Source organism: Ammospiza nelsoni, chromosome 23 (assembly GCF_027579445.1).
Source record: "Ammospiza nelsoni isolate bAmmNel1 chromosome 23, bAmmNel1.pri, whole genome shotgun sequence".
Lineage (NCBI taxonomy): Eukaryota > Metazoa > Chordata > Aves > Passeriformes > Passerellidae > Ammospiza > Ammospiza nelsoni.
The window spans coordinates 1,384,746-1,402,810 of NC_080655.1; the positions used below are offsets into that span (position 1 = coordinate 1,384,746).

The 18,065-nt window shown below is 44.0% G+C and overlaps 1 protein-coding gene across 1 annotated transcript; it reads left to right on the forward strand.

Moving 5' to 3' along the window:
• The first annotated feature begins 393 nt into the window (after positions 1-393).
• RSBN1 (round spermatid basic protein 1) lies at positions 394-15,265 on the forward strand. The gene is made up of 7 exons (XM_059488158.1): positions 394-748; positions 4,303-4,973; positions 10,925-11,062; positions 11,454-11,596; positions 12,452-12,619; positions 13,661-13,769; positions 14,322-15,265. The coding sequence occupies exons 1-7, from the start codon at positions 394-396 to the stop codon at positions 14,781-14,783; spliced, it is 2,046 nt and encodes a 681-aa protein (XP_059344141.1). The 3' UTR covers positions 14,784-15,265.
• The last annotated feature ends 2,800 nt before the right edge of the window (positions 15,266-18,065 follow it).

The window sequence follows — 18,065 nt, forward strand, 5'->3', positions numbered from 1 at the left end:
GATTTTTAAGCTCCCTCCTAACCTCCCAATCATTTTATGATTCAATTATTTTATTCCATCCCACTGCCACGGGCAGGGATGGCCTCCTTAGGCTCGCTCCAACAGCTCCACATCATCTCCCTTAGGGGGGAAGCCTCGGCAGCACCCCGCGGCCGGTGTTTAATGGATGAAGCACTTTAGAACAAGCGACAAACGCCACTAAAATAAAAGATTTTATCCCTCCGCGCTCTCCGGCCCCGCGCTCCCCCGGCGCTTTCCCGCCCTCCTCCCGCCGCCGCGCACGCGCCCCTGGCCCCGCCCCCGAACTACACGTCCCAGGGTGCCCCGCGGCGGCGCGTGCGCGGCGGCGCCCGGCGCTCGGGCCATTTAAATGTGTGTGAGGGAGCCCCTGAAATGGCCGCGCAGGTCGCCGCGGTGCCGCGGGCCCCGGAGGAGCCGCCGCCGCCGCCCTCAGCGGACCGGCCCGCCCGGCCCCGCGGGCCCCGCCGCCGGCGAGCGGCACCCGGCGAGCCCCCGGCCGCCAAGCGGGCCCGGCCGAGCCAGCCGCTGCTGGCGGGGCCCGGCCCGGCGGAGCCGCTGCCCCCGCCCGCCCTCCCCGCCGCCGCGGGGCTGTTCACGTTCTCCCCGCTCAGCCTCCCGCCGCCCGGGGAGCGCCGACACCACCACCGGCACCACGCCGAGCCCGCCGGCCACAAGGCGAGGCGCGGCAGCCCCGCGGACGGCGCGGCGGGGCGGCCCAGCCAGCGAGGTGAGCGGCGGGGGGAGCGCGGGGGTCGCGGGGGTCGCGGGGCCGGCGGGTGCCCGCGGCGGGCTCGGCCGGGCGGCGGCGGCGCCGCGCTCGGAGCCCGGGGCGCACCTGTGGAGGGGAGCGGGCGGCGGCAGCGCGCCGGGATCGGCGGCCCTGCTCCGGCCGTGGCGTAGCGGGCACGGCGGGGCTGCCCCGGGCACGGAGCGCGGGGCGGCCGCGTTGCTGCTGCCGCTGTCAGAATCGCCCTCATCGCACGGTCAGCGTGCGAGTGCTGTGGTAGTAAAGGCTTCTTCACATCAACGTGTGAGGAACTGCTCGTTTGTTAGGTTTTTTTTTTTCAGTTTTTAATGGTTGGTTCTAATAAGTGGCCTGAGAAGGGATCTCGTGATTCCGATAGAATGTTTCCAATGCGATTGTCAGAGGATGGTGCCAGAGTCTTTTCAGGGGTGCCCAGCAACAGGGCAAGGCTGAATAGCCATAAACTGAAACACAAACGTTCCTCCTCAACATAAGGAGGAATTTCTTTCAATGAAGGGTGGCAGAGCACTGGAACAGGTGCCCATGGAGATCCTGGAGTCTCCCTGTCTGGAGATATTCCACACCTGTGTCACCTGCTCCAGGTGACCCTGCCTTGGCAGGGGGGTTTTGCTGGATGATCTCAGAGGTCCCTTCCAGCCCGAATTATTCTGTGTGTTCTTTTATTGAAAGGCCAAAGTATCTCTGGATTTTGGCATGTGCTGTGTGTGGTTTTGTTTATTATTTTTTTTAACAGTACAGAGTGATTGTTTTGGTTCTGCTCAGAGATTTGCTGTAGTAAAAAGCTTCTTGGAGAGAGCAACATAGATAAAAAATAACTGCAAAAGCTACTGTAATTAAAAGTATAATGTGGTGAATTATGCTTGAGGAGTGTATGGGCAGGTTTTGTGCCTAAGAAACCAAAGATGCACTTGTTTACAGAAGTCAAGTGTCTGTGGAGTAAAGCCTAGATAGTCCTATCTTAAGAACAGACAAAACTAGTACCAGGAGAAGCTTTTCTCCCCTAGTTAATGCTTCCACACCACTGTGCTTGAATACAGATTAAAAAAAACTTCTGATTGCAAACCTCTGAAGTTTTATCAGTGTTTATCAAACAAAAGTTTGGAGCGGTGTAACTTTGTAGAACGGAGTGTCAGTGTGTCAGTTCTAACCCAGAATTAAATTAGGCCCCTTAATGAAGGCTTAAACAGCGTGAAAATGAGCATCAAAATTCCAGATTTGTGAAGGAAAGCTGTTTGCTCTTCTGAAGCTCTTCAGTGCCTGTCCTCAGCAGAAGGGGTAGTGCATTTTGGGATGGGGCTGTGTTTCTTTTCCTGACTATCCCTTGTTATTTTGCTGTGTAACCTAATTAAATTACCTATTGTATTGACTGTGCCATGCTTATCTGTGGCCCCAGGTGACAGTGAACACCCCACTGTTTTTGCTGTTTAATAAAGGTTCTGATTCTGTTGTGGGATGTCTGATCATTTTAGATTATTTATATACCCTGAGTTATTGGCACTGCTGTCACTCTGCCTCACTGCAGAGCCCATAGTTTAGTGACCTGTCCACAGCTTCTTTGTGTTTGAGGTGCTGGAGGCCTTCTGTTTATTTAAAGGAATAATTAAAATTATATTTCCATTCAGGATTGCCAGGCATTATTACAATGTCACTGAATCCAGCAGTTACTGACTGCAGTAGTGGGACTCTGCTGTGTTCAATGCATCCAGCAGCAGCCAGGGCAGCTTTTATCCTGCAAACAGACAAGTGCTCACTGGAAGCTCCCAAATGCAAGGATTCCTCTGTCTGTTATTAGGATATGGCTCCAAACAGGAAGATACTCTGGATTAAAATGTGTGAGGTTTTAAAACTGTACCTGAAAGCAGAAATGCTTGCAGTAAGAGACCTTTAATGTTCTTAGAAACATGCCTAGGGAAGTATTCCCAGCAGCACAGGGGTGCCGTGAAATCCTTGTTTAGCTGCAGCTTGGGATCTCTGGTGTCCAGGACGAACACCCGGTGTGTGAATTGCACGTTCTCGGTGAGTAAAGCAGTGTCTGTGCTCAGAGCCCAGGGACTGAGCCTACCCTGCACTCCTCACACCGAGTCCTGCAGCAAACCTCATTCCAAGAACCGTTTCAGTTGCCTTCCCAGAACGGGTGATGCCACCCTGCTTTTTCCTGCTTTCTCTGAAACAGAAAGATCAGGGCCTTTGCTGTTTGCAAGGGCTGCAGCAGCACGGTGAAAACTTGTATTTCAGGTCCTAAGACTATTGTATGAAGTGAGGATTAAGCAATCAGCTCTTGCTTTGCTCCATGAGTAACTCTGTTCCTTACTCCAGGCTATTATGAAGGTCAGCCCTCTCAGTAACGAGACCAAACCAGTAATGATCCAGTTAAACACTGGTTCCACTGAAGAACCTGCAGCTGCCTGTGTTTAGCACTACACCCTTTCTCATAAAACAGTGTAACATGGCTTTTTTTCTTTAACTTAAGTGCTCTAAGAGAATGAAGAGGGAGTACCAATGTGCAGCCAGAGAAAGGAAATTTCTTTAGGACAAAGCCCTGTGCTGAGGGGAAATGGTAAAACTTTGGTTACTGCATCTTCAGGCAGGTGTTGCCTTCAGCAGCAGGTTGTTCTCATCCCCACGGCTATCCTGCTAACACAGCTCCTGGAGATTTATGGGCACTCTTGGATGAAATGGTTCTTTGATTCAGGCACGTTAAAACCTTGTCTTGGCAATTGAGTTTGTAACAGCTGGGCCATCAAGTTTTCTAATTACCTTTGTCCCTTGCTAAATGTTATTTGAATTAGCTTTTATTCTTGAAAGAAGAACAACTTAAACTATTCCATTTTGCCTGACAGAACTACTTCTTTACATTTTATCTATCTGCCTTTTAGAGGTTGATTAACCTCAAAAACAAACCCAAACAACTGAAACAGGCTCTTAATTTCTTTCTCTCTATTAACTGAATTGTTAACTATAAGACTGAATCTGTTGATGTGATGATTTGGGTCCTTTAACTTTAAAAGATCAGCAATCTAAGTTTAAATGTTTTTACTTCTAAGTGTAAGTAAAGCTTGTAGCTCTTTAGTGCTACTGTTTGCTTCCCTATCATGTATCCAAAATGAGGGAAGTGCTCTGTAATGCAAGTCTTAATGTTTAAATGTTACACATACTTGTTTATCCTCTTCCCCTGCACGGCACTGCCTTAAATGTCAGAAGTTATTAATGTACTTAATTATAGATGCTCTGAAATACAGACTCCTTTTAAAGGTATTTTGATAAATCTGTTAAAAATTGAAGTATTTCGGAAATATTAAGGTAGAATTTTGGAAGGTTTCCTTAATTCAAGGCTTTATTTGTATAATTATAGATACCCTGACTTTTGACTTAATTATACAACCAAAAATGCAATGTTTTACAGTTGGTCAGTGTCCCTGGGAATAGATCCCTTAGCAAGTGAGAGGCCTGAATTCTTTTGGGGTGAATATGCTGCAACTGCAGAGCTCTAATCTTCTCTTTATTGTCGCTGCCAGAAACTCCAGATGAAAATGGCAAGACCCAGCGAGCTGACAGTCTTATTATGAAGAAGATAAAGAAAAAAAAGAAAAAGAAACACCGGGAGGATGTGAGGGGAAAGCGCCTGAAGATGTACAACAAGGAGGTGCAGACGGTGTGTGCTGGGCTCACTCGCATTGACAAGGAGACTCTGGCTCAAGGACAGTGTGACAGCCTGGAAATGAACAAGGAATCCTTCAGGTACCTGAAGGACGAGCAGCTGTGCAGACTGAACTTGGGCATGCAGGAGTACCGGGTACCCCAGGGAGTACAAACCCCCTTTGTGACGCACCAGGAGCACTCTGTCCGCAGCAGCTTCCTCAAGACTGGCACTAAATTCAGTAACTTCATCCACGAGGAGCACCAGTCCAATGGAGGTGCCCTGGTCCTGCATGCCTACATGGATGAACTCTCATTTTTGTCTCCAGTGGAGATGGAGAGATTTGCAGAGGAGTTTCTTGCGTTGTCATTCAGTGAAAATGATAAAAATGCAGCTTACTATGCTTTAGCCATAGTGCACGGGGCAGCTGCCTATTTACCAGACTTCCTGGATTACTTTGCTTTTAACTTTCCAAACACTCCAGTGAAAATGGAAATTTTGGGCAAGAAGGACATTGAAACAACAACAATTTCAAATTTTCACTCTCAGGTAAGAGCTATTCACATGCATAAATGTTGCACAATACCTATGTATGATTAATCTCAGTAACCCAGAGCAGACATGATTTAAAATAGGCAAATCACAAATGATTTTTCTAAGCAGATGAAGAAAGGTGATGTTAGGCCTAATCTACTGTGCTGTGTATTCCTGCTTCTGCTCAGAGCTTTTCTGTGCTCCCTGGTAGCTGGTGAATCACACATCACACACTGCTGCCTGTGACCTGAGGGCAGATCTGCACTGAGCATCTTTTTCTTCTAAACTTGGGAAATCACTGAGATTGTTCAAAACAGCAGCCAAGTCTGTCAAGAATTGCATAGACTGCAAATGCTAACGCTGCTTTTCTAGTCAACAGAGCTGGAGTTTCTTTTTGGGGTCTTTTGGGGGTTTTTTTGCAATGATGTTACTTTTTGTGTTTCAGTGTATCTGTTTCACAAGGTTTTTAACATCTTCATTCTCTCAGTACCTTATGCTGTTTAAACTTTCTAACTTGAAGGGGGTTAGAGGATCTTTTTAATTGCCTTTGAAAAGGAGTTTCACTTTGTTTACTCCCTTGGTTTCCATGGCAGGCTCAAACTAGTTTAAATTCTGAAACTGTATCTCCATGTAACTTAAATGGATGCAACAGTAAAAACTGAGCTAATTTTGAGATTCCCGTATGAAATTCTCTTGAATTTTAGTCTTGTGCTCCAACTCAGAGTATCTATGAGTAGATCACAAGATTACAGCTTAGATAAAATTCTTTTTGATGGAATAAAGCTTCTTTCTTTTTAGTCTGAGAATGGATCCAAACTGCTGATTACCTTTAAGGTCTTTACTTGAGGCATTAATTACATTTACTAGTTCAGCCGTTGGGAGGATAAATCTGAAACTCTGCAGTTCAGTACGATAGGAACACACCTTTAACAACACTTTGGAGTGTTAGTGCTTGTGGATGGGCTGTTTGGATCTCTGCAGGCTTTACCAAATGCTTGTAAGCAAGATTTGCATTGGAAAAACAATTAGTGCTTTACAGAAAGATACTGCATGGTCACTGTGGAGTCTTTAAATAGCATTAAATGAATAATTGTGACACTTGGCTTTTTGTTTGGCAGCAATTTACTGCTCTAGCACTTATTTTAACCAGCTTCTGTTTCTTGGTGCAAGTAATTCTGTGTGTTGACAGGGCTGTGTCTGGGTGCAGAGCACCCCAAAACAATCTGAGCATATGAACCACTGCTGTGGGCAGCAGCACTTCTGCACAGCACACACCTGTGTGCTGCAGGGCTCAAATGTGTCCACAGGTCAGGCTTTAAAGTCTTCTGTGTTAGTGATTTATCCATGTTCTTTAGTGTCCTGATTGCATTCTGGCTTGAGTGCATGTGATGACCCCTGAGATGGCTGAACAGAGCCTCTGGAGTGTTTAACAATTGCATTTTTTCTGGGTGAATGTTCTGTGAACATGAATACTGGCACTATAAATACACGTGAGGAATGTATGGTAATAAATAAGAGGCTTTGCTGGGTTATAGTCTGCTGGTACTTCAATTAATTCTATTTTAAGTACTGTCTAAACTTGATTAAGATTGAGTCATGACATAAGGTTCAGTTGGTTTAAACTACTTCTGTAAACCCAGCTCCAGCATGACCTGGTTAATCCTCTCTGGCTGGAGTGTGTTAGTGCAGCTCTCCCTGAGCAAACAGAGCAGGGGAGCTGTCAGGCAGCTGGAGCAGGGGTACAGGTGATGGAAAAGCTGAGGAAACACAAATTGGTGGGGGGTTCACCCAGGTTTTGCAGGCTGGCTTCTCTTGGAATGGAGGAGGCTGCAATGCCCTGCTGAGGGCCTGGGTGCTGAACCTGGCTGTTGTGCTCCTGTTCCTTGGCAGCTCTGGTGAGGCTTGGACAGATTGGCCAAGCTTTACTTTTCACCCTTCTGAGTGAGAGTTGTACAGTTCAGAAGCACTTCATAGTTGTGCTTTAGCAGATTAAACTGTTGCACTGTTGTATGCTGTGACACTGGTTATTTATAATGAAGTTACATTGCCTCCATTCTGGGTTCCTTCTCTGTGTATGTTTGTTTGCTGCACTGACCTGTGCCAAGGGGGTTGGGAGTTTTAGGGAGTCTTGGATCCTGAAGATTCAGTGTTCAGAAATCAAAATTAGTTCTGTAAACTGCAAGTTAATGTGACCTTTGTCTTGCACAACATTCAGCTGGTTTGTGTTTTTAGAGAAACTGAATTGTAGTATTCAAAATAAGGACTTTAATCTGAAGGACTTGGTAAGTCTAGTGATAATTAACTGCCTTGCAAGGTGAATTCCTTTGTTCTCAGGGCAGTGAGTTTACAGCAAAGCACGCTAATGTGTATTTGTTATATAAATGTTTGGTTTCAGTATTTTAAAGTAATTAAGCTTCAGTGTCCTGTGGATTTTTTGCTTGCATTGTCTCTCATTAGTTGCAGTACTTCAATGCTGGAGCTCAGCTGTAGTGTGGAGCTGTTCACTTGGGCTGAGAGCTTTCAAGACTCAAATCACTGAGCAGTAACTTTAAGCTTTCCTCACATAAGGACACACTTTCATTTGGAAGCTCTTTGCAGAGCAGCTAGAATGAACTCTTATTTTCCTTATCACTTGTTCAGTACAACTGCTTCCCCTCAGTGAATGGGAATATATTTGTAGTTAAATAAACCCTTCTGCTTTTTTTCCCAACTGATCAACTTGCCTGAGGAATTCTGTCTGATCCAAAGAACAGTTACTCTGTCACAGAGGCTGTGTGGGGGTTCTGGGAAGAGGCCAGGAAAGAGAATTGGGGAAATAGGTTTTGCATAAGCTGCTCTTCTTCTGGAAGAAGGTGGGAGAAGCAGCCAACAGGTGATAACTGGGTAAGTTTTCTTACTCCTGCTGTTCAGAACAGGTTCCTCTGTTGCTGACACCTTTGGTTCAGGAACCACATCACAGTTTGAACTTCTCTGATTGTGGAAGGACAGTCTCTTTTTTTTAGCAGTAGCTACCAAAGTATGAAATGAAGAAGTTGTGCATCTGTACTGCATCCTTCATTTGGTTTGTCACTAAAGCCATATAAACAATGCCCAGTGGTCCTGCACTGTGTCAGATTTTAGTCAAGCATGTCACCCTTGCTGTGCTGGCATGTCACTGCCTTGTCCTTCAGCAGCAGCCAGCCTTGTGCTCTTGCTTTCTTCCTTGTAGCCAAGGTTTTGTGTGGTTGGTTTTATAGCTGACTTGGCATGCTGAAATATTGTTGCTGTCAACTGATTCATGCTTTTCTTGCAACTGGAGAGAAACTTCAGAGACTTAACCTCATTTGTCTCCAGCTGATGCCTCATCTGTGTGTCCTCTTCTCATCCTGTGCTGCTCACTTAACCCGTGGTGAGACTCAGGAACATGCAAATAAACACCAGCTCTGAGCCTCTGACAGGAAACACTGCCTCTGTCTGCTTCTGCTCTCACCCCAGTGTGGGAAACACTGATAACACATGGTGCAGTTGGGAGAAAATGGCTCCATGAGCACTGGAGCTAATTTTAAACGTGCCCGTAAGTCCCTGTGAGTGGGGGTACACACAGCAGTGATGGCTGGGTGGCATTTGGAAGGGCACAGGCTGCCTGAGCTGTTTTACTGGCCCCATTATCTTTTTGCAACAGTAAAAACAGTGGCAGTGGCTGCTTGAGATCCACTGCTGCTTTTAAAGCAGCACAGGGAACAAATTATACAAGGGAGGTGCTGTGGTAATGAGTTACTGACTTCTGGCAGCCCTGTGAATTGGAGTGACCCCAGCTAAATTCCTAAACAAGAGTTGAACTTTAAACAAAAATAAAAAACACTGAGAGAGGTCTGATGGATATAATGAAATTACTTCAGCTATTTCATCATCTCAGCTTTCTCCCCTGCAATGAGGGGTGCACAGAGGTGGCTGGAGTGAGCAGAGCTCAGAGGGAATTTGGAACACCTGGTGAATGAAAGGCCAAAGCAGCTTGCAGTGCAGCAAGCAGGGTGCTTACTCATGGGATTCTAAACCCTCCAGTTGGAAAGGGAGAGCAAGGCCTGTTCTTTTAGATGTTCATTGCATCATGTTGTTGGGACCACTGGCCTAACCAGTGTTTGCTGCTCAGAAGGAATTAAGAATGAGAGATGCTGTAAAGAAGTGTTTTATGGCATATTGAACTAGCAGACTACATCCCCTGTGACTGAGGTGCTTGAGATGAATAATACAGCCTGCTGGGGATTGCCGTGGGTTGGTGCATGTTGTCAGTGTAAACATGTCCTGGGTTTAATTCTCAAGTGTGTATATTCCTTTAATTTCTGTTAGAAACTAGCAAAACATTGAAATACAGTGTTTCCCTAAAGTATTTCTTCTGTTTCCTTTATAGCTCCCGAGTTCTTGTCTATTTTTCCATTGTTCCAGTGCATTTAAAAACAAACAAAATTAAAGCTTCTAATTTTTCATTTCCTTTGAAAGCATTACAAGGAAAAGCTGCTTATGGAATTATAATTCATTTTAACTCATGACAAACACCTGTAAAATACTAGTGACTCTCACCAGGTGGTTTCAGTAGCACAGAACTCATCTGGAAGGAGTCCGTCTGCACTTACATAAACAGTGCCAGGCAGTTTAACTTCACTGGATAAGGACCAGAGCACTTCAGTCCTTAGTTTTTCTGTATGTGCACAGAACAAAAATATTGCTGCGGTGTTCCAGTGCTCCTGCTCTGAACTGCACTCAGCAAATAGAGTGAGCTAAACTTGTATCATTAAGAAGTGAAATATCTGTGGCTGCTGCTGGAGGATAAAATTGCAGCAGTAACTCTGTTCTTCCTTTATTAGTCTCTCCTAATTTACCTTTAACAACATGGAGTAGTTTAATGACATCTGGTTTGCTGGCTAAACATGCAAAACTGAAAGTAAAAGCTGAGCTGCTACTGGCATGTATCTGTAAGTGGAGTTCTAAAATGCATCACCCTGGGTGAACATGGCTGTTAAACTGCACATTTACCAGTGATTGCCTGTGCTGTCCCCCCACTCAGCCACGGAGAACAGCTGGAGTTTTTCACCCTGGAACACTGAAGGGTGGTGGAAGGCTGGGGCTCAGCCACAAGTGACTGTGCAAAGCAGACTGGTGCTCTGTAACATCAGTTCTGGTACCTGCACAGAAACTCCTCTCTGGCCGTATGGCACATTCCAGCTGCAGTCCATAGGATGAGGCTGCAGAGCACTGGAGTCTTGCCAGTGCCTCTCTTCTGGGAACAGGAAATTGGCAAGAAAAGTTTCCAGATGACCCAGCAAAGTGGGACAGACTGTGTTCTAGAAGATGTCCATGAGCTGTGAGATTAAAATGCTTCTGACCCCAGCACTGACAGCAGGTCCTACTGCAAATGGTAATCCTAAAATTCTTCTCCGTGAGCTCTGGCTTTCCAGCTAAACCCCTCATTTCATCTGGTTTTTGTACAGTTTCCTGTGTATACTATCACCAGAACCACTGCATGAAAGTCCTTGAGGTTTTTCACTGCAGGCCCAGGGGAAGGACCTCAGGGACAGGGCTGAAATTGGAATGTGCCAAGCCCAGGAACATCCGCTTTGAAATGTAGAAGCAAAAGTCCAAATGCACAAACCAGTGGAGAGTTGAAGCTTGCTGGTGAAGGACTGAGTCACAATGAAACCTTGTGTGGTTGTTTTCTCAAGTCAGCCTGGAAGTGTTGAATTGTTCCTGAATTAGTCAAATATTCTCTTGCTGTTATTCAGACTCCAGAAGGATTTCCTGTCAGGAGTGCAGACAGGAGTCCTTTCTTTCTCCTCTGTTCTGAACAGTCCCTGTGCATATTCCCAAAGGCCCATCTGCTGAAACAGCTGTAGCTGAGTCCAAGATTGATCCCAGCTGTGCTAGATCTGTCACTTTATCCTCGTGGGAGGGAACTGAAGCTGTGCTGCTGTTGTGTCTCCTGTCTGGCACAGGTCAATCGGACATACTGCTGTGGCACCTACAGAGCGGGCCCCATGCGCCAGATCAGCCTGGTGGGAGCCGTGGATGAAGAAGTGGGGGACTACTTCCCAGAATTCCTGGATATGTTGGAAGAATCTCCATTTCTCAGAGTAAGCAGCAATTTGTGGTGTGTTCAGAGCACTGTAGATATTTAAGCAGTTGTTAGGTTTCTAAGTAATTAGAAACTGTAAGGGATTTTATTGATGATTTTTTGGGCTACTGAGGTTCATTCTTTACTGTGTCCAATTGAAAGGCATAGACTGAGGTGGCTAATTAAAAATAATCAAGTTTATTATATATACTTCTACTTCCCTAAAAACTGTGCTTGATAAAATTAGCTTGGAATATCTTTTACCTCTCAAACCTACTTAGATTCTATGCAATTCTTTTGACAGCAGATTTGAACCAGTTTTACCAAAGGCATCATTTAATTTTTCTATCTCACCCAGTGTTTTGTGTTATGTGTGTTTTGTGGGTTGTTTTGTTCCTGTTTTCTTGTAGATGACTCTGCCCTGGGGGACTCTTTCCAGTCTCAGACTGCAGTGCAGGTCCCAGAGTGATGATGGGCCCATCATGTGGGTAAGGCCGGGAGAGCAGATGATCCCCACAGCTGATATGCCAAAATCACCCTTCAAACGGCGCCGGTGAGTTTGGGTTTCCTTTTGTACTCGAGGGAAAACTTTGCAGTTAAGTCTGTGTCAGATTTGAGAACAAAAGCAAAGTATTGATGTGTAACTGGCTTTTCAGAGGACTAATTCAGATTTAAGTTTCACTTTCACTTTGTTTCAAATTGGCTCAGTTGATAAAGCAAAGCTGTTACCCGTGATGGTTATTTTATTTCACTACTTCTGTCAGTATCTTTCAGTACTTCTCACATATCCTAGATCGGTATTTTAAGATTAGAACCTCTTTTTATTATCCTGCAGGAGACTCAATTCATCTTATTTCTGTGGCAGGAACCAGTTTGGTGGTGAGGGCAGGTGGAATGCTGTAAAAACAGCAGAGATCCTTCTACTGCCTGTGCTACCTAATAATGGCAGTGCTAAAGCACTTATCACATGTCTGCCCAGCAATTATTGTGTATTCTTGCTTTCTGTCTCTGAAAGAGTACTCTAAAACAAATTTCAGGAGATTTGGAAGCATATTTTAATTGTCTTTTCAAGAAGAATTTTTGGATGTATTCTCAAATAACTGAAGCTCAGTTTCTATAAGATAGCTCTGTTTTACATACTGGTACATTCTTGGAGGAAGTCTTTCAGCACAAGTGAACACAATTTTTTTTTAATTTGATTTGTTTTGTAAAGTTTGATCTTATTACCTGAATTGTACTTTACTGGTTTTGTTTCAATCTTTCACCAAATCAACACCTAGAAAAAATCAGAGGGAAGTGCTTTGTTCCCTTGAAGCCTGCAGCACCCAGAATTCTAAGATCATTTCAACACAAATATTAATTTTTGAGCTGCAGGGCCATTTTTAGTGTGTGTTTTTGTGCATTGCAGGTCCATGAATGAGATCAAGAACCTGCAGTACCTACCTCGGACCAGCGAGCCCCGCGAGGTCCTGTTCGAGGACAGGACCCGAGCCCACGCCGACCACGTGGGCCAGGGCTTTGACTGGCAGAGCACAGCTGCTGTCGGGGTGCTCAAGGCTGTGCAGTTTGGGGAATGGTGAGTGCTGCTGGCATGCACTGCTCTTTCTTCTAAAAAAATAAAATTCCTTGCTAAACAAAGCTAATCAGAAGTGTTTTAAACCCTATAATGAGACTGACTGGAATTATCTGCCCAGGGAGGTGCTGGAGTCACTGGATGTGTTTGGAAATAAACTCAGTGCCATGGTTTAGTTTATGAGGAGGTGTTAGGTCGTAGGTTGGACTAGATGATCTTAAAGGTCTTTTCCATCCTAGTTTATTCTGTGATTCAAAAGCTGCACAGAGCTGAAAATCTCAAGCTGTGTGCCTCCTATTTTTCTGTATTGAGACAGTAAAAAATTTGTAACAGCAGCTTGCAGAATATTTCAGTGATACACAAAAACCTTAAACCTGGACCATCATCCCTGATTATTCTTTTCCTGAGCAGGTATATTAATTCTAGCTTCCATAACTGCAGTCTAAGAGCTCAGTGTAATTAATTTCACAGCTGCAGTGCTTTCTCAGGTCATGTACCCAGGATATTGCTGTTGACCTTGCAGAGAAACTGGACTTGCATCATTGTAATAGGTAGAAATTACATTGGAAATTGGATAGCATCATTAGCATTATCATTAGAATAAAAAAAGCCAATGTTTCCTATACTGTTGAATAAAACTCCTCACTGATTCAACTTCAGTGTTACTTTGTAATTTTACATTTTTCCCTTAATGCAGAATTTTTCTGTCCAATTATAGAATGGAAGAATTGAGCAAATAGTGGTTCCTAGAACGCAGAGAACTTTGACAGTGGCAGTTTGAACCTGGGTCTCAGGCTTTTCAGTGTATTTTCCATGCAAACATCCTTTCTGTTGTGAATGCAGCAAAAATTGAGAAAGAAAAAAGGGAAATGTATGCATTATACCTCTTATTCAAAATAATACACTATTGAGAGGTGTTGAGACGTTGTGCACAGTGTAACACTCAAGCAGGCCATTGGTTCAATGGAGCTTTCTGCTGGAAGAGCTGGAATGCTCTGTAATTCAAATACTTCAAAAATTCCTGGAATTCTCCCTTTTTTCTAGGAGTGACCAGCCTCGTATAACCAAAGATGTGGTTTGTTTTCATGCTGAAGACTTCACTGATGTTGTGCAGAGACTTCAGCTGGACCTGCATGAACCTCCAGTGTCACAGGTATCAAATCTGCCCTTGTGACAGCTCATTCCTGGTGTTTTGGGAGGAGTTTCTGATAGAACCCAGCTTCTCCCTAAAGTCAGCCCTTTTGTATCCCCTCAGTTCTCAGCTCTCTTGGGTAAATTTCCCTGTGTTTCAGGATAAAATAGTTTAGTTGGAAGGGACCTTTTTATTTTCCATTCCCCCAAGCTGGGGTTCATGCTATGAGTCCCAGGGTGTGCTATGGAAACAATCTGTTGATTAAGCCATGTGTGCCTGCTCCTGCTTTTGCTGATGTCTGTTGTCTCAGCTATGGAAGCATCTAAACTCAAGTCCTGCCAACCCAAGCAATGCAGCCCATTGTTGGTTTTAACTATAACTATAGAAACCTCTTCATCCTCCTCTCAGGACATCAGGGAAATTGTATTTTTAAAGTCCAGTTCTCATTTGAATTTGAAGTTTTACCCATGAAAAGTAGACATTCTGATTTAGACATGGATTCACTTGAAAATAGGAAGATGCAGAGTTGTTTGAAGAGTTCACCACTAACTTTGCCATCTCTCCTTCTCCCAGTGTGTTCAATGGGTGGACGAAGCCAAACTAAACCAAATGAGACGGGAAGGCATTCGCTATGCCAGGATTCAGTTGTGTGACAATGACATCTACTTCATCCCCAGAAATGTCATTCATCAGTTCAAAACAGTGTCAGCAGTCTGCAGCCTAGCCTGGCACATCAGACTCAAACAGTACCACCCCGTGGGGGAGACTTCTCCAAAAGCAGAGAGCAGCTCAAGCCTGAACAGTGATGTTCCTGGGAGCACAGAGGCACAAGGTGAACCCCAAGGTGTGAGTGTAAAAATAGAGTCTGAAGAACCAGGTACAGAAATTCAGCTTACCCCAGGGGTGCTCTCCTCCTCTGTTTCTTCAATATCAGGACTTGTGCAACCAGATCAGGTGGCCCAGCCCCTTCCAGGTTTTAAAATAGAGTCTGATCAGCAACACAATCCACAGGATCATGCAGGCTCTTCTGTGTGATATGTATATATTCAAACATTTTTTAAACAACTTTTTAAAATTTTGATGTGAAGTTATAGTTTTATAACTGGCTTATGTTTTATTGGAGAAATCTTGCCTATAATTCTATAAAGAAAGGTGACATTCCAAAATGTCAAGCATATCTTTTTTACACAGATTATGCAAAATTCAAGTTGTATTTTAACCCCTTAGTACAACCTGTAACAGTGGTCTACCACTTCTTTCTGTTTAAGTAAAGAGATGTTGAATATCTTCTCAAAGTCAGATTGGAATTCCTCCAGGAATATGAAATGATTGAACTCCATTGGTCAGTGTTATTTCCCTGCTTTTACTTTATCTCTAATCTTCACCAGAAAGTGATGCTTTTGTAGAAGACTTGCAAAGTGATTTCCCCATCTCATTTTAATTGCTTAAAAAAGTAAAAAAAAAAGTAAAAAAAAAAAAAAAAAAAAAAAAGAAAAAAAAAAGGAAAAATACAGAAAGCACAGCACTTTTGATGATTTGTGGAATTATTTTTGGTATGTCTGTTCTTGACATGTTGGTTTATATACAAGCTATAGAAATTGATGTTTCTTACAGTTCCTACAAGGGTGACCTGTAAAATGAACTGAAGCAAGTGTCTGATTCCTGTTGAAATGCAATGACTTACTGACCTAACACTTCTCATAGCACTGCTTATGTTGTTTGGTGTGGGGGTTTTTGCTTCCAAAATACATCTTCCCTGAATGTGATAAATGCTAGTGTCAAAATTAGAGAACCTCTTGGTAGTCTTGTGGAGGAAACTGCTATCTTTGAGCACTTTAAGGCTTTAAAATACTTAACCAACTTGGCAGCTTGTTTTGATGGGGTCGTAACGTGTCCAATGGATCCACACCTTCCCTTGTACTGATGCACTTAATATAATAAGCATTGAGCTGATACCTGACTTCCTAGAATAAGGACAGCCTTACTGTGTAAGTTCTGTATTAGTATTTCACAATAAAAAGTCTTTTGGCATTGGACTGCTTTTTCCATGTGTAGCTCCTGGGTGCCCAGTTACTGTGGAAAAATCAGCAGCACGTGCTCAATGTGTAGAGTGTCAGCTATCAACAGTTTTTAAACAATCTTTCAATATTTCTGGATGTTAATGTGTAACCTGTATTTGACTTTCACTCACCCCATTTATTACTGCCCTTTCCAGTCATCAAAAGGAAAAGTCCCTTTTCCCTCCCCCCTCCCCTCATTTAGAGTACAAGTTGGGGTTTGGTGCAACTTAAGCTGTCTCCAGATAACTTTATTTGTTCTAATCCTCACTGGGGTAGGAAGGATTTGAAACACTATGTTAGACTAGACAAAAGCAAAGATGCTGTGTTAGTTCTGGATGCATCTTTTTAATATCAATTATTACTCTTCTCTTTATAAGGGTCTCTAAAATATGTTACTCTATTATAAATCTTACTTTGTGCAATATTGTTTGTGTAGGCTTTTATATACATATTAGCACCTCAGTGTAGAGGTCACTATTTTAAACTGATAGAGAAATAATCCTCAGAAGATACTGCAGTGATTAGTTAGAACCTGTATTACTCCTTATGTGTATGTATGTATTGTCTTCGGTACAAAAATGAGGACTAGGAAATATTTCAATTTAAAACTAATTTACAGATTGAAGTGGTAGTGACTCGTTTAGTAATCTGTGTAAATAAGGTGTTAGAATGGAAAGCTTTTATGATGAGAAGTAATGTGATTCATGCAGGGGTGTAATTTAATCTTAGCAGAAATTCTAGATGACTCAGCGCGGCTCAGAAGGAGCCGTCGGTTCTCTGGTGGGTTTTTTCCACTTTTTATGTTGAGAGGAATTTCATAGCTTTAAGGGTTGTGCAAAGTAAAATTCCTCACAGGCAATAGTGGTTTCAGTTCATCCTTCACATTCAAAGATTCCCCAGGGGTGTTCTTTCCTTTTGACCAAGTCTGCAAGTCTTCCACGTGCCCATTCTGCCTGTCCCTGCTGCTCCCAGCCCTTCCCTGGCAGCCAGCTCTGCTCCCTCAGGAACTGTCACACCTGCAGGGCCAGCAGAGCAAACAGGCTGAGAGCCCCCAGGCACCACCTGGTAATTGGGAAATTGGGGTGGCATGAAGAGAGAATCCATTTGGAAGTCCTCTGTAAATTCTGATAGCATGTTTGCAAGTGAAGGAAGACCAGGGTGGTCTGTGCTGCTTTCCAAGCTGGAGCTTTTGTGAAATCTGTGACAACAGCCTGAAATAGCTGGAAAATGCTCTGACTTCCTCCTGCATGGAGGGACATGGCCAATAGCATTGTGCTCTCTGTGCTCTGCTCAGTTGCTAACTTAAACCTAATGTCAGATTTAAATGCACATAAATAAAGGTATCTGAATGACCTGAATGTTGCTGATGCTATCCTATTTTGGAAGGCTGAGGGAGAGAGGAGCAAGCTGCTTGAGAATCTCTTACTAAATCCATGCTCAGCTTTGCTGTGCTTTAACCAAACTGGCAGTTTCAAATTCCACCTCAACTCTGGGTGTAAAGTGTGAGAGGGATTGCTTGGAAAGCTGCTCAGTCTCCAGCCATTGCTTCAGTTGCTCAGAACAAAGCCTTAATGGGACAAATGCAAATGTTTTCCAGCCCAAGACCTGTAGAACACTGGTTTTTTATGAGCTAGAGCAGTTTAGAGAGGAAATAATGAGTTCAAGCCATTTAGCGCTTAAGCAGAACAAATCCAGTAAATATTTCTGAATATCTCATGTTAAATAGTTGCTATTTGAATTTCTCCAATATTTCCTAAAGCAGGCTCATTAATGAGCTAATCACCTTTGCTTTGATGTGATTTTTTGAGCCACATTTGGTGGCTTGTTCTAAGGATGAGGGAGCTGGGGCTGTTCAGTGTGGACACCATCCAGGATCTGCAGGGCTGCTCATCAGGAGCTGAATGACAGGACAGGGGAAATGGGCACAAATCAAAAGAGGAGGAATTTAGGTGAGAGATAAGGAAGAAATGTGATGGGTGGTGAGGATCTGGCTGCCCAGGGAGGCCATGGATGCCCCAGCCTGGGAACTTTTCAAAGCCAGGTTGGGGATCCTGGCCCAGTGGAGGTGTCCCTGCACATGGCAGGGAGTTGGGACTGGATGGTTTTTAAGGTTTTAACTTTGTTACTCTCAGTGGAAAGCAGATACAGAACAGTTCCTAAAGACAAATGTGCTGGTCAGTTCTGCAAATCCTCAGTGCTCCATTTATGCTCTGTGATGTGTGTCAGGTAGAAAACAGCCCAGCTTTGTGCTGGGGAC

Excerpts from the sequence above, each read along its gene's own strand:
- RSBN1 (XM_059488158.1), top strand. The coding sequence starts at position 394 with ATGGCCGCGCAGGTCGCCGCGGTGCCGCGGGCCCCGGAGGAGCCGCCG. Across the intron at positions 11,063-11,453 it reads AAGAATCTCCATTTCTCAGA|ATGACTCTGCCCTGGGGGAC; the intron begins GTAAGCAGCAAT and ends GTTTTCTTGTAG. Across the intron at positions 13,770-14,321 it reads ATGAACCTCCAGTGTCACAG|TGTGTTCAATGGGTGGACGA; the intron begins GTATCAAATCTG and ends TCCTTCTCCCAG.